The sequence below is a fragment of the Convolutriloba macropyga genome, chromosome 14 (assembly GCF_964194025.1).
Source record: "Convolutriloba macropyga chromosome 14, txConMacr16.3, whole genome shotgun sequence".
Taxonomy (NCBI): Eukaryota; Metazoa; Xenacoelomorpha; order Acoela; family Convolutidae; genus Convolutriloba; species Convolutriloba macropyga.
Genome location: NC_134481.1, coordinates 47,083,719 through 47,098,843, shown reverse-complemented (window position 1 = coordinate 47,098,843; position 15,125 = coordinate 47,083,719). Strand labels below are relative to the sequence as shown.

General features: G+C 35.0%; 1 protein-coding gene across 8 annotated transcripts in view; it reads right to left on the bottom strand.

Moving 5' to 3' along the window:
* Positions 1–15,125, bottom strand: part of LOC142353189 (uncharacterized) — a 137,166-nt gene that overhangs the window by 19,435 nt on the left and 102,606 nt on the right. For all 8 annotated transcript variants that reach the window (XM_075405406.1, XM_075405413.1, XM_075405410.1 and 5 more), the window contains exons 8-11: positions 8,931–9,372; positions 1,901–2,202; positions 1,230–1,369; positions 334–480 (exon numbers count right to left, since the gene is read on the bottom strand). In XM_075405406.1, coding sequence (XP_075261521.1) covers positions 334–480; positions 1,230–1,369; positions 1,901–2,202; positions 8,931–9,372 — 1,031 coding nt within the window. The remainder of the gene's footprint in view (positions 1–333; positions 481–1,229; positions 1,370–1,900; positions 2,203–8,930; positions 9,373–15,125) is intronic.

Genomic DNA, 15,125 nt, shown 5'->3' with positions numbered 1-15,125 from the left:
ACCACGCTCTTGTTCTTGCACCCGTAGCGAATAATTCAGCACCATTATAAGCTGTTATTCATACTTTCATCTAATAAGTATGACCCCCCCCCCCCCCCCCAGCTTAGTGACCATAAATTTTTTATGACCGCCAGGCGCACGTGCTATTTTCTTACATAGTAACGTGCTATATAACAACATATAATTTGTAACTGGGGGTCATAAAAACATTTGGGGGGGGGGACAGAATAGATCCGTCTTTAAAAACAGAGATCAGTTTAGTCACACCAAAGACTCCGATATTTATTGGGGGGGGGGGGGGGGGTGTATAAATGAAAATAAAGCAAAACTTACAAGAATGGACAGCTGTGATCCAGTTTTCCAACTCTGCGGTAGACTGCGCCTCACAGAGGTATACATTGCCGTGGAAAGTGCTGAGAGAGAACACATTCTCGCGCTTGGGGTGCTCGGGAATCGGCTGCGCAATCGAGTTCTCAATACCTACAAAAAGCTGACAATTTTGAACCAGAAGAATATTTTTCTGATCCACTGATTAAGGGGGTGGGTGGGTGGGGGGGGGGGATTGTGGAAAAGATCTGTTCTGCAACGCATACTCTTAACACCACAAGCCTTATCAACCGTAAGCAATTTTTGTCAGCTTAGAGGTCAAAATGGTGGTTAATCTTAGACAGAATCAGTACGCACAACTTATAAGCATTTGACGCATGAACAAGAGAGTATTCAGCATATTTGACAACTAGCAGAGACTGCAGATTATAACGGACTCTGACCCAAATTTAAGAATGTTGACATATGAATTAGCCAATATAGTATTATGAAGGTCATTTACGTTGAGATAACGCTGAATATGTGACTTCTGAGTTTAGTAAGTTTAGTTTAGTAGATCACAATACATGTAAATTGAAATACGAATATCTTAAGGGAATTGTATCTTTTTGTGCCCCCTCCACGCTTATTGGGTCCACACATTTTTAACTCAAGAGCATGTGCTATATAACCACAATGGCTTACTGGCAAGTTTTTCATAACTGAGGTGCGCATAACTTACGGGGGGGGGGGGGGGCAATAACGGAGAAGATCAGAAGCTGTCCACTTTTTGAAACAAAAAGGGTTGAATTAATGTTGACAATAAATACGTACATCAATTTTCGACAAGACAAGTGTATAATCTCTTGGGAGTAATGGGGGGGGGGGGGGGCGGAAAACAAAAAATAGTTTGATATCCTTACCTAGAACCAGTTCTGGGACACTGTTCTCGTCTATGGACGGCAACTCTGTTTGTATGGAGTAAAACAGCATCGAATGTCCCTTCAAACAGGCCCAGTATCTCTTCCACTTGCGCTTAGGAGCTGTCTCTAATTTCTTCTTTCTAGAAACAAGACATCATTATGTTCGAGAAAAATCTGAGGTTGAACTGGCTTATCGCGGTTCCAAAAATACGGTACTAGATTTGAGATATTTAGTTGTAGCGACTCAATGCAGTGCAGCTCGAAAAATTTGGAAATGGATATTTGCTAAGTATGAGTTTCAGGCAATTTTCTGATTTCTTTAATAAAAAACACAATGAGGTATTAATTTTCAAAATGAAAATCACCAAATGATTTGAGAATATTTTTATTAAAACCAAATCTTTCAAGTATATAAAAACAACCAGTTCTGTTTTCAGGTTTTGTGATTATAAAACCAAAATCGCGAAAAAGATAGCAAAATTCTGGAAACATTAAATTTTTTGGGTCTTTCCCATTATACCCCCACCACCAACGAACGAAATTGTAACCCTGCTACAATAATTACCACGATTGAGAGGGCTATAGGTTTCACGACCACTAATCTAGGAGGGGTATAATGGGAAGCACCCCCAGTTTTTGATTATCAACATTGGTAAATTTGAAATACTCACTTTGAATTGAGAAACAGCACGTGTTTGATCTCAAGCCACCCCGCTTTCCTTGTAACTCCGAATCGGCGAAATGTGGCATCCGTCGGATCCACACAATTATCCTCCTCTTCCTCATGGCCTGCTCCTGGTTTAGCAGTTCCGCTTGGATCTAAATTGTGGTGAGGAAGGGTTCCAGGGGGAGGTCGCATGCCCAGGAATTCTGCGGCACTCGAGGCACCATTGCCGCTTCCCAGGTCTAGGAAACCAGGACCTAATTGGCGACTGATTTCACTTGTTTCCGAGTGGTTGTCTTCTGATAAACTCTGAAACAGAATCACACAATATAGACCCTAAAAATCGCTAATTAAAGTTACCTCGATAGACAAGAATTCTTTTAAGATGCAAATTATATTTTGTGTTGAAGTACTGAAACTTCAAAGTTAACGGCAAGCACAAGGCAGCTGAAATTTTGCTTTTAGATTAAATAAAGCTGATAAATTCATGATAAGTTTACACAATTAAAATGGCCCCGTTATAAAAATATTGATGCTGAACAAACTAGTACGTAAAAAAAGAACTTATTTCTTGGAAATTATTGAAAATATACAAATATTAGATATATTTACCATGTCAAAAGTGGACTTGCACGGAATCATGCTGATTCTCTCTTGAAACAAGCCCAAAAACTATAATTTAGTTCCAGCAATAGTTTTGGTAACCGAAAGGTCAAAATCAGTACGAAACAACTGCAAAAAAGCAAAATGAAATCTAAGCTGCAAGATGCAAGAAAAAGTTTTCCAATCACATTTATTGAAATCACAAACTTTATCAAAAACAAAATTAGCAAAATTGACAACGACTAGCAAAATTAAAAAAAAATCAATTGGTATAGTAATTTAGCCACAACGTTCATCCAAACTATAGACCAACTCCTATAAATGAGTCTAATTCAATAATTTTAATTGCCGTGAATTATTGCAAACGAATTTTAGATCATGGCGAGAGTAAGAAAAATATAAGCAGTTCTGGAATCCAAAATTACTTTTGAGATCAAACGCTCCAAACCACAGAAAACTGAGTTTGGTAAAAACTGGATATAAAATTGAATGACAATTCTCAACAATGGTTCAGAGTTTTTATCACATTCTAAAGAATTCTGAATCATTGGCCTGACTGTGTCACGCAACCAGCTAAATCGAGCATTAAAACAATACAACCAAACAATCAAAATTTTTAATTCCGACTTAAATAGTAACAGTTAATATATCTAAGCAAAAACCAAAAAAGTTCGTTTATAAGTCATCAGGTGCGATTTTCAATCCGATCGGATTTTAAATAGAAATTGGAAATCAGATTCCACAAAACATCATCAATAGGTGTAACGCGAGTAAATAACTTGATAAAAATAACTTGCACAAAACCAACTAACGTGGGGCGAATTGCTCTCAAACGACCGGTGAGCGGTTGGCTTCGGTTCCGTAGTAGCCAGCTGGGGCTTAGGGATGCCAGCATTTGGGTGTAAGCGGAGTGGGAGTTTCAGTGGCGGGGGTTTGGATGGAGGGTTGGACGAGGGGTCTAACTGACCAGGTGGATGGAGGATATGGTAGGGTGCACGGAGTAAGGGGTCAAACTCTTAAGATTTAGAACCACCATTCACATCATTATTTTGTCTGAACAGTTTTTGTGAGTCGCATACTTAGAGACTAGTAAGGCATAAGTTGCTAAGATCTGCTCGATCACTTAATGACCTCCGGGTTTTACATGTTTATCACATTTTAGAGGACGAAAGTTAAAAGCGTCAGAAGGAAAATTGTCAAGAGAAAATTTACATAAAAAGACAGCAGGACTAATATTATTGCTACAAAATTCGATTCAGATTAATTAATAAATTGAACTGACTTGTTCTCAAAAGACAAGGGGGCCCGATTGCTTTTTTGGAGTCGGGGAGGGCATTTTCAGTCGGGGAGAGCTTTAGTTTGCTTAAAATTGAAAGACTTAAAAGTCACTTGAAAAAGCAAAACGGTCAAGAGAAATGTTTCCATAAAAAAGACTAAAATAGTTGCTCAACTTTGTTTTTAAAAATGAAGTAACAAGTTTTTGAATTGCGCATCAAATGTGCGTATCTCTACTAATTTTATTTTGAGAAAACGGACAGAAAGCAGCATAACTTATGAGTTAAATTGACAAGCTCTAAAAATATTTTCACTAATTAAAATTATATCTGGTTATTACAACCGAATGTGATTCATTTGTTAATAAATCTTTTACATTGAACTCATGAGTCTTAATAAAATGGTGAACAATAAATTGGTTCTCGAACAAAAAGAGTCAGAAAAAATCAATTTCCCCGAATCAAAAATAGACCACGTAAAACAGGATCTAGAAGGAAATGCAATAAAGGAATAGGAAGCTTTCTCTCAAAAATTCCAAAAATTAGGATACAAATTATGCTCATTCACATGGTCACTATTTGAGGACCCGTACGTATAATTTGATGGATGGCAAGGAAAAAAATAATCAAAACGACGGACTGAAAACCTCAAAGCATCTTAAAACACTCATGCGCACATTTTATAATGCCGAAAGTCTGCAGTGCCAGAAGCTAAAATGCCAGAAGTTGCTACTTAGCCAGGAGTTGACTTCCGTTGACGTTCGTCATTTTAAAACGTGCGCGTTTCGTTCTTTTTTTAAGTATGGTTACGTCTCTGCAGAGGACACTTCGAAATTCTGACTTAATATTTCGAACCGCTTCGGGGTACTCGATAAACGCCAGAAGTTCTCAGGGACTTCAAGCAGTCATCTAACCATTATTTCAACAACGAACCGTTGATGGATTTGAATTGCTGACAGGAAAAGCGGATAAACTCCGCCTATGTTTATACATTTCCGCTTTACTCCAAATATTTCCACCACCGCCGCCATCTCCCACTTGTGACTTCCGATGCCGCCTTATATTTTGTTCACGTTGCAAAGCTAGCTGAAGATTGTTCGCAGCTTCACGAACATTATAAACTGAAGAGCCTTCGGTGTTGACAAACGTGGGCTCTCGCAGTGAGGCCAAAAATAACCCATCCAGACGTTCCGGGCGGCGAATCTGACTAATGTCAGCGATCTGGGAGGTTCGATTTGAAGCACCGTAGGGGTTTTTAAACTGGCCTGGCGATATAGCGGGTGTATGTGAATTTCTGTTAGTAACAATGTTATGATGAGATGGTTTAAATTGACCAGGTGAAACAGCCAAGTGAAAACTTAAATAGTCGGTTTCAAAATTGCTGTAACTTAGCCAACTTTGCTGCCGTTCATAAGATTTCGAGTGACGAAAGTCCTGGTTTGAAGAATTTTGTTGCGATGCGTTATTGGTAAAGCTGGGTCGGATATTTTGTCTCTGAGCATTTTGATTTTGGGTAAATGGGTAAGTGTTGTTGAGGCACGGAATATTTTGAGCGGGTGTTGATATTTGGAAATTTGTTATCAAATTTTGATGGTTTTCTGGGGGTCGTTTATGTGGAAAAAATGTATAAAGCGTGGGCGGATTTTGGCAATTATTTCCTAAAGGCAAGCGATAATTTCGGTTGGGGTTTACAGGTAAAGAGTTACGAACTGTCATTTTGAATTAAGTCTAAACTAATTGAAGTAAATTTTGACCAATTTTGATGTTTTCTTTGTCAGAAGTTATAAGCTTTACTGAAATTAACAGAAAACATTTAATAATAACGTGACTTTTCAACTAATAAAGTTAGAATGGCACGCAAAAAAATTGAAATGTGTTGTTAAATTTTGTGTTGATACTAAGCTTGATTACGGTTATAAATTTTATGTCTAAAAGCTGCAAGAATTTCTGAAGATTATTAGTATAGAAATTGAGTGTAAGTTTCAAACTTTGATGGAGGTAAGGTCGTTCGAGTTTAAAATGGTTCAAAAGTTTTACTGAGAGGGCAAATGGGATAAATATTGCGCTAAAATATGCCAACTATCGGGGTAAGAGGGAACAGGTTGAAACAGCCCGCGAATTACATTTTAATAGCCCAGAAAGGCAGAACGACTAGCAAACTAGATTCAATTGTTTTTACTCAAATCTTTGAAACAATAATCGCCATTTTGAGCAGCAATATTACAACACTAGACTATACAAAGAACTTCAAATTTTGTAAGTACCTTTGCAGAAATTATATACCGTTAAAATCTAATAATGTTTCCATTTTAAGCGGAAGTTTCAAAAGGAATTTGAGCTTAAAGACCAGAATGTCGAGGCAAAGTTGTTATAACAAAATTCCGCTTTCGAGTAATTTCGATTTTTGTCAAAGTTTACCTTTACGGTGGACACAAATACCAGAATCACTCAAATGAAAGAATTCAACAGAAAGCAAAAGATTCCACGTTCTATGGGTTATGGGAAAGAGACAAAATTGAGTATACGGTTGTGAAACAATGCAATATTAGGGGGCACTTTACAAGCCATACGGGATTTCTGTGGGTTAAGTTGAGAGTTCTGTTTCAAATGCGTTCTTATATGGTTAGTGTGAAAGGATATTAGAACTTGTATGGAAATTACCACACTGGTAAGCTCTGATAAGAAATTTACTAACTAAACCACTACTAGTTCGCAATTGTTTTACAGTTTTTAAAATTTGAAATTCTCTCTATACGTCTGTAGTTCCAAGATTGAATGCTAGGGTTTCAAACAATTAATTGGAGGAATTTATTTTTGAACTCTCAACAAAAGGTGTTTTCAATGAAATAGCGCTTGCTAAAAATAGAACAAAGTGCAAAAATTTTGAAAGAAAAATAGGAAAGATAAAATTTCAGAAAGCTTGCTTATAACGTGCTTTGCAAAATACTAATTAATAAAAGTGTTCGACTATATATATATAAAAAAACATTAAAACACTTCAGCAAATATTAATATTTGGCTATGTTATATTAGACTAGCTGACATTTGACTATTTTCTTATACTGACTGTTACTGGGTAAAAATTGGCCTCCAATTTCACCTTTAGAATTTTGCCCTACATGAAATATGAGCCATGGAAATAAATATATCTTTTAATATATATTTTATATATTTATTTTTTAATATTTTTTAAATTTAAAAACTAAATTTTATATATTATTAAGTAAAATTTATTAATTATTTTAATACTTCAAATAAATTTTTGTATTTTTTAAAAATTAAATTGAAATTACAGCCAAATGGTCAAACATACTTGCATGAAAAAAAATAAAGCAAAATTCTAACGTTAACTTTCCGGGAGGCAAAATCTATTAGCATGTTTTATTTGAACATCAAACCAATTCTTTTGAAATGATAAAATAGTTTGAAACTTCAGCGTTGTTTTTTTTTAGGTTTTCTGAACATTCGCACAATTTTCGTCCATTAATAATGGAAAAACTCTTTCTTTAGTAAAGCGTCGTTGAGTATATGTTACGTAATGCAAGTACCTGATAATATCTATATATACATACATATTAAAGTGACATAGTTAGCCCACGCCGGACATATGTTTAGGATCTATAATACCTGTTGGTCTTCTAATCCATGCAGTTATTAAATCAATAGGAAAAGAAAAGTCTAGTTTACGCTACTTGTAGTTTATTGTGGTGATTTTGGAAAACAATGCACCAATATGAGGAAACATGGCTGGGATAAAATTCACCTCTGGTAGATACGACGACTGTTTTTTTACACTTTTGGTCTACTCAGGTGAGTTAAAGACCAGACAATTAAACCGTACGGTGGGGGGGGGGGGTTGGGGTTGGCAAAAGGCATTTTTATCATGTTACTCATTATTGTCTATATGGGTGTGATCATGGCTGCGATTTTGCTGGATAATTTTGATCATTAACGAGCCTCTCAATCCGAGTAAGGCTGGGGTTAAATGGACGACACATTCGGCTTCTAAATTAACGGTGTGAAAAATTGAAAAAAAAATGTGCGACCTTTCCCTGTTGCTGGTTTTATGACCATTTTGAATTTTTGCTAATAATATGGCGTTAAAAACCACATGTCATCCTGAAGTGTTTTTGAAGTCAATACTGGTTTGCTGAAAGATACAAAAGTCGGATCACTGAAAATCTGTTGAAAAATTGAAGTGATGATTTCAAGAGATTCTGTAAAAATTTTCGTTTCTCAACTTTTTAAGCACTTTGAAAAATTTTTTTGTGAAATTGATGTCAGGAAAAGATATAATTAAATTGCTATTAATAGATTACTGATGATGTTGAACAGGGAGACATTTTTAATTCTCTAACTTGATACATTGTATGTCATTTGACGTGATGGAACGTTATGTAAGAATGAACATTGCCGATCCAATTGCTGGACTCCAAATATAAATTTGGTTTCGGAAAAACCCACGGAAAAAAACCACTTAATTTTAGATAGGAAATAAACCCCAACTTGACTTTTAACAAGCTGCGCATTTGCCGCGTTTGGCAATGCCTCGCGGGCCATGGGACTTGATATGAATCTATCACAACCGAACAAATTATCACGAACAAATTTAAAATGTTTTTTTTTTCCTTGGGGGTTTATTTCCTAGACCCATATAAATGGAGTTTTGAAAGATCATGGCTTCGCATTCATTAAGTTTAGCCATGAATCTTTATGAAAACACAAGAATTGACCGTAAGTCAGGAAAACAGCCAAAACCAGTGCCACACAAAATTCAACCGATTGAAATTGGTAATGAATCGCTTATTACTCAACCCTATTGATTTTTGGTTGAATAAAAGATCATGACAAGGTTTTCAACGCATCAAATGATAGTTTAAATTAGCTCAACTTAAAGAGATATGACTAGAAGTGATACATAGCTTGCATGATAATTCAGTTTAGTCAAGGATAACTTAGCTGGTAAGTTATTTCTTTCACCTTATCAGATTACTCAATCCGACAATTTTCAATTCAACGGTTTACCAAATATGCATGTAGATAGTGAGATGATTGATGATGGCTATAGCGCATGACAGCTTATTTCAGACAACTCTAGCTAATCGTAAAATAGTAAGCAATGGCATTCAGAACTCTTAGAGCAGACAATCAATTTCTTACCTCGTTGCAATCGACGAAGCTCCTAACAGTTTCTTCCATTCCCTTTGAGCTATTCGAATGCGAATCGTCCGTAAGATTGTCAATAGAAGCTCCGGACGAGTTGAAAAAGGTACCATCTGCAATCACCAGACCCCCACCGGCACTCATCTTGACCTGTTGGGTTCCAGATTCAATAGAACACTGGGTTCCCCCGACGTTTGACGATGATCCTTTGGTCCCGCTTCGGGTACTGCTCCGATCGCTTCCTGCTTGGGAACCCCCACAGGAGGAATCGGGACGTCGCGCGGAGGCGATCAGGTTTAGGTCTTGAGGTATATCGGCTAAGGGAACCCGACCGTCCAAGCTGTCAAGATCTGGTCTTTGACGGGGGTGGCCTGGATGGATAGCGGGGAGGGCACTGGTCACGTGTGATGCTTTGTTTGATGAGGTCGTGCTTGAATCACTGAAAAAAAACAACTATAAGGATCGGTTTTCATCGGCCGTTAACAAAATTGTACGTTCAAAAGTCAATTGGGAATAAGAGTTTCGCTAAGAGTTACACAAAGAGTTATTATAGGCAATTGCAAGTTTCAAGTAGTTAAAATTTCAATTATAAATGGCGAGAGGGGGAGGGGTAGAGGTTCTATTATAGCTCCAAAATCCTAGGAGCCTTAAACTACAATACTTTTCCAAGAGTTTAATATCATTGATATGGGCAAATTTTAAATTCGAGTGATTGAACACGAATATCAAATTAGCCCAAACTTTAGGTATTCAAAATTAACTGCTCGAAAAATAAAATTCTAAGTGATATCCTGAATTTTTGAGCGCAATGTGAAGAGTGAAAACGCTAAATTCCATGATCACATTTATATACTGGATAAATTTATTATAAAAGTCACTTTTCTTAATTTAGTCAACTTTATCGGTTTTCAACTAAAATTTTCTTCAAGCTCTTCTTCAAATTTGCCCCCACAAAAACACATTAAAGAACGCTTAAATAAATATATAAACAACGTTAATAGCTACAAACAAGTTTTTGATCCAAGTCGGTGACTAAGAATTTGGTCGCTTCATAAATGAAGTCAAGCTGAGATCAATTCAAATTATAACAGCGAGAAATTGTAAAAACCGAACAACAATTGTTTATTTGTCCAAAATGTTTAACTTGCCTGAAATTGGGGAAAAACAAGGAGTAAAAACAAACAAATCGACATTTTGTCTTCGGGGAAATTTCTGAGTTGTAACTTTCAAATAGCCAATTTTGTGAATATATAATTGCAGCAAATTTTTTGAAAGTAATTTCAATTATATTTGAATAGTAGTAGCCACATGCCAAAAGTAAACTTAGAGCAATTTAACACTCAAACAGCTACAAAATTTGGTAATAATGGATCTTAACAATCGTTTGGTATACCACATTTTGGACTGAATTTAACTTCAATTAAACGTCTAGTTTCCTCAAATGTTTAGTAAATTTAACGGCGATAATTCAAAACATTGGACTAGTTTTAAGCGATGAACAGAATTTGTATAGCATACCTCGCAACGTGAAGTAATGTGAATTTAAATTGTATTTAGTTTAAGCGAAGTAGGTCACGAGGCCTAGAACTTTTTTATCATCACAGGATTTTAAATGTACCAAAATTAGCATTTCAGCTCTAAAAAATGAGAAATTCAAAATTTTGATCAAATTCAATAAAATGAGGCTTTCAATTTAAAAAAAGTTATGAAATGAGTATTAAATATCGTTTTGAGTCAAAAGATTTTTTTAGCAAACAGTCAGTCTGATAATTACGTAACAATTTAAAATGTCAAAGATCTTAAAAAACATTCAATTTGAAGTCAAAAAATTGTAATTTGACTGTTAAACAATGATCGGCTATTTAGTTCAAACATTATTGATTACAAAACTTCGATCAGTAGATGCCGAAATTGACCAGAACAGACGAAAGATTGAACACATCAATGGCTAATTGATCCCTTTGTTTAAGAGAAAACTTCACACAGTATCTGTTACATTGATAAATTTACTCAACCAAGATAGAGCCTTTAGATCAAATCACGCACATCGAGAAACTTATAAACCGTATTAGTGATGATATAAGGGTCCATGGAGGGGGTTTAACTCTTAACGACAAATGTCTTAAGAGTTAGACACAGTTTTAAAGCACTTTGAAATTGCCATTAGCGCGTTTTCAGATTAGATTTCACTAAACTTGGAAATTATAATTATCTACAACTGATCCCGTACAGAACTCGAAGTGTAAATCAGTGCTGCAAGTGTTTTTTGCAAGTACTATGAGTAATATATTTTTCTTAGCGTTTTCGCTTAACACAAGTTATTTCGAAGTAGGTTAAGAACGACATTCCAGCAGAAACAGTGAGGAGGAGGATATGGCAGAGCTTCATGGGCCTCTAAAACTGGGATTCGAGTCCCGTACTCATCCGTATTTTATATCTGAAATTAGTCTATGAGTTAGTACTGAATTTCAATTAACTTTACACTTGTCCAGTAATTATTTCTACTTGGCGCTCGGTACACGCTGAAGTTTGAAGTTATTGACGAACTATAAAAATCAAGAGGAGCGCTTGAATTATTTTTATATTTCTTTAAGCTAAACAAGGAGGCTCGGTGATGTGCGAACGCACATAATGTTTCGACCCCGCTCATACACATTCTTAACTTAATTGGCTACCAAATGATGAAGAGATCAGAAACATAGATATCGTTCAATAAACAACCAATGGAATATGATAATGCCACGCTAGAGGGCCGATGACAGTTTTTGATAATAGAACTACTAAAAACCACCATTAAAAAATCAAAAAAACAAACATTATTTACGACCACAACTCGATGTCTACAATAAAAAAAAAATCAAACTCGCGTCAGATAAAATCTAAACAAAACAGTTTAACCTATACTTCATTCGAAAAACTATGGGACTGGTTCTCAATGCGACTGGTTAACAGGTCGATAAAAAGTAAAAAAAATAGCAAAGAGGTGCAAAGTTAAAAAATACGTTTCTATTTTTGAAAACAATTAACTTCACAGTTATTAATGTCATTAGATATCACCTGAAATCACTCTAATTTTCATTTATATCTCCATAGCAAGCAATTAAGACATACCAGAGTCCAATCGAATTCAATTGCGCAAAACATTAAAGCCAATGGGACTTACGATTATTGTTATAAATCAAAAAGAAAACAATAATCCTCTAAAATGTACAAATATAGAAAAATCTCAAACATTTTATGAAGTCTCGTAGTAAAAGTAGTAAAAAAGCTGAGGAATAAAAGTTTGAAGCTAAAACCCTTACAAGGGTTAAATTTTAGCTCACTGCAAACGGGTTGTGACCTGTGTTTACAAAGACTAACCTACAATTTCACCAAAAAACTATTTTCAAAAATGACAAAGCTCAAAAACCCAAAGTTGATTTGGAAATAAATGTTTCCAAAAGTCATAACAGATTTAGGATTTCAACAGGAAGCGATCGATTAAAATGTAACAACTCCGGAAGCCAATTGGGCCTATTATTAATGAGACCAAGCCACGACCCCACAAAATAACAAATACATAAATAACACACAAGGAAGCCAAAACTTCAAACAATTTTACGACATCACACTATTCAAGGCACTATACTTATAAGATGTTACCCGCAAGAACTGTAAATCATCCTTTTCTCCTCATCCTAACATCAACGAGCCTTCCCTATAAAAGGACAACGTAGACACGACAACAGAAAGAAACCCGAAATTTGAACAGCAAATAAATCTCGAAAACTTTCTTTTGGAAATTAATGGTCGAAGCAATCAGTCAAAACGTATAACAAAGCACAATAGAAGTGTATGAATCATCAAACGTAATTGGGAAAAATTATCATTGAGATTGAGTTATATGATGACCAAATTGAAAGCAAAAAGAGACAGTTGAAAAAAACTGTTTTAAAAAATTTAATTTGAAAGTTATTAAAACAAACAGCAATAAACTGAAATCTTTATCTGGGTGGAGTTATACGTCCTGGGGAAGCAGTTGAGACCTATCGTTATCAGATATATGGCGGACAACAACAAAAGGAAAGACAAACATAGAAAAAACAACAAAAAATCCACAAAATTTTGCGAGATATTTTGGTCTCAGCCCATAAAGCATAAACTATTCAACAAATACAACTAATTTATACAGATACGCATTTTTCCAACGCTGTTCAAATTTTCTACTATGCTTTCTTTCAATTAGATTTGCCAACAATGTGATAGTTCGAGAAGGAAACGAAATGGACCAATAAAAAATGCAATTATGCTCAAAAATGAAAAAAAATTATTTGAAAACGCGTAGCATGAAAACAAGGAAAACAAAAATTGAATACAAAAAATCCGTTTCCAACAATAAAGTATTACTCACACGGAACTTGTATTTGCCTGTTTTTACTGAGGCTGCGCCGAAGTTAAGAGAAATAAGATAAAATAGTGGCAAAGTTCAAAAATTCACCGATCTTTTCTTAAAACAAATATATTCAAAGTCATAAGAGATATTAGATAACAACTGAAAGAAATGTCTAGGTTCATCTATATCTCCTAAAAAATTAACTGCATCTTTGATTGGGGACACTAAGTCGTTGGGCTACAAAAAGTATAACAAATGAAAGCAAAACTCAAGAAGTCTATAAAATTTTTACGAAAACAATTGGTCAAAGCCATACAAACCATGACCTTAACTCTTAAACCATATTATAATTTCGTTAGACATATTTTTTGCAAATAGTATCTGTCATTAATTGAGCCCTAGTTTGAGATTCTTCTCAGTAATTTACATAAAAACATTTACATAGCGGAAATGCTTTGAAAAAAAGGTCGCGCCCCATTTAAATCTAAAACGTTTTTTATCGTAAGGATCCACGGTGGGATCAAGATCAACCCAGATTTTGCTGCGCGTCTAACAAAACATTCAATTGTTCAAACGAGTGCGAAAGAGATCAACTTTTAAACAAAATTTTCAGTTTGTCAAAAAATAAATAATGCCTTTTTTTGTAATTATCGAGTTTAAATTTGCAAAAAACTTGCAAAATTATAATCCAGAAGACTCATAAAGCCAGCGGGATTACAACTAGTTCGTTTCTGAGCTTAAGAAGATTTCGACCGCAGTCTTAAGGTGTCTACTTCCATCAAATTTAAAGCAAGTGGGCTAAAAAAAAAAGCAAATACGCTCCTATTTTTTCTCGAAATTCTGATTTTTGAAAAAATTAGCAAAAACTGTGGCCAAAAAAATCGGATCGAACAACTCAGCAACCCTCTTTTATCTTTAGAAATGAAAAAAAGCAGTACAGTTAAGAGTTTTTACATTTTTTTAAAGCAAAATTGACAAAAATTTGGTCAAAAATACTGAAAATGTGAATAAAAACAGCAACTTTTCACAAAAATTTAAACCTCGACAGCTACCTAAAAAAAGCGTAAAATGAAAGAATCTTTTTAATTCCTTATTCTACGCTTGACTGGCTTTCTAATGATACCACTCACAACTCTCTACGATGATTATATCGATCGGCCAAAATTGACTGAACAAAAAAAAACCCATTTGAGTATATAGTTCCTCCTTCCCCACTAAAGTGGGGGTCGGAACAATTAATATAACAGTATAAATTTTTCCACTAGTAGTCACTGAATGATAAACAACGTGCCCGCAAAACAGAAGCGTCTTAATAATTAAGTATTTTAAATCGAATTATTGGAAAAAGTTGCATTTATTTATGCCAATATTTTTGAATTTCTTTTGGAGATGATGCGTACTCCATTTGTTCTGTTTTTGAAAAAAATGGGCTGTCTACGTTTTAACTAAAAGTTTAGGAAGCCAAAGGATATTTCAAAAATTTGGTAAAAAATGCCAATAGACAAATGTCGATAAATATTCTTTTTATAAAGCATCAAATGTTTTGACTATTTTCCCTAATAAATTGGTTTACAAAAGAATTAGGCCAGCTGGTAATTAATTATCCTCAAATACTTTGCGTGTAGTTTTTAAGCTGTTTAAAGCAATTCTTAATCATTCTATGTTGGTTCCTATTTATGATGTGATTAGAATGCTGAAAATGAAAAAAAAGTCTAAAAGTTTAAAATGCAAAAATTCTGTCGAAAAAGATTTCCTCTTTCGGCACGCATGCACATCGTCTGTTGCTGGTCACTCCGTTTAAAAAAGTATAAATGTTTTGT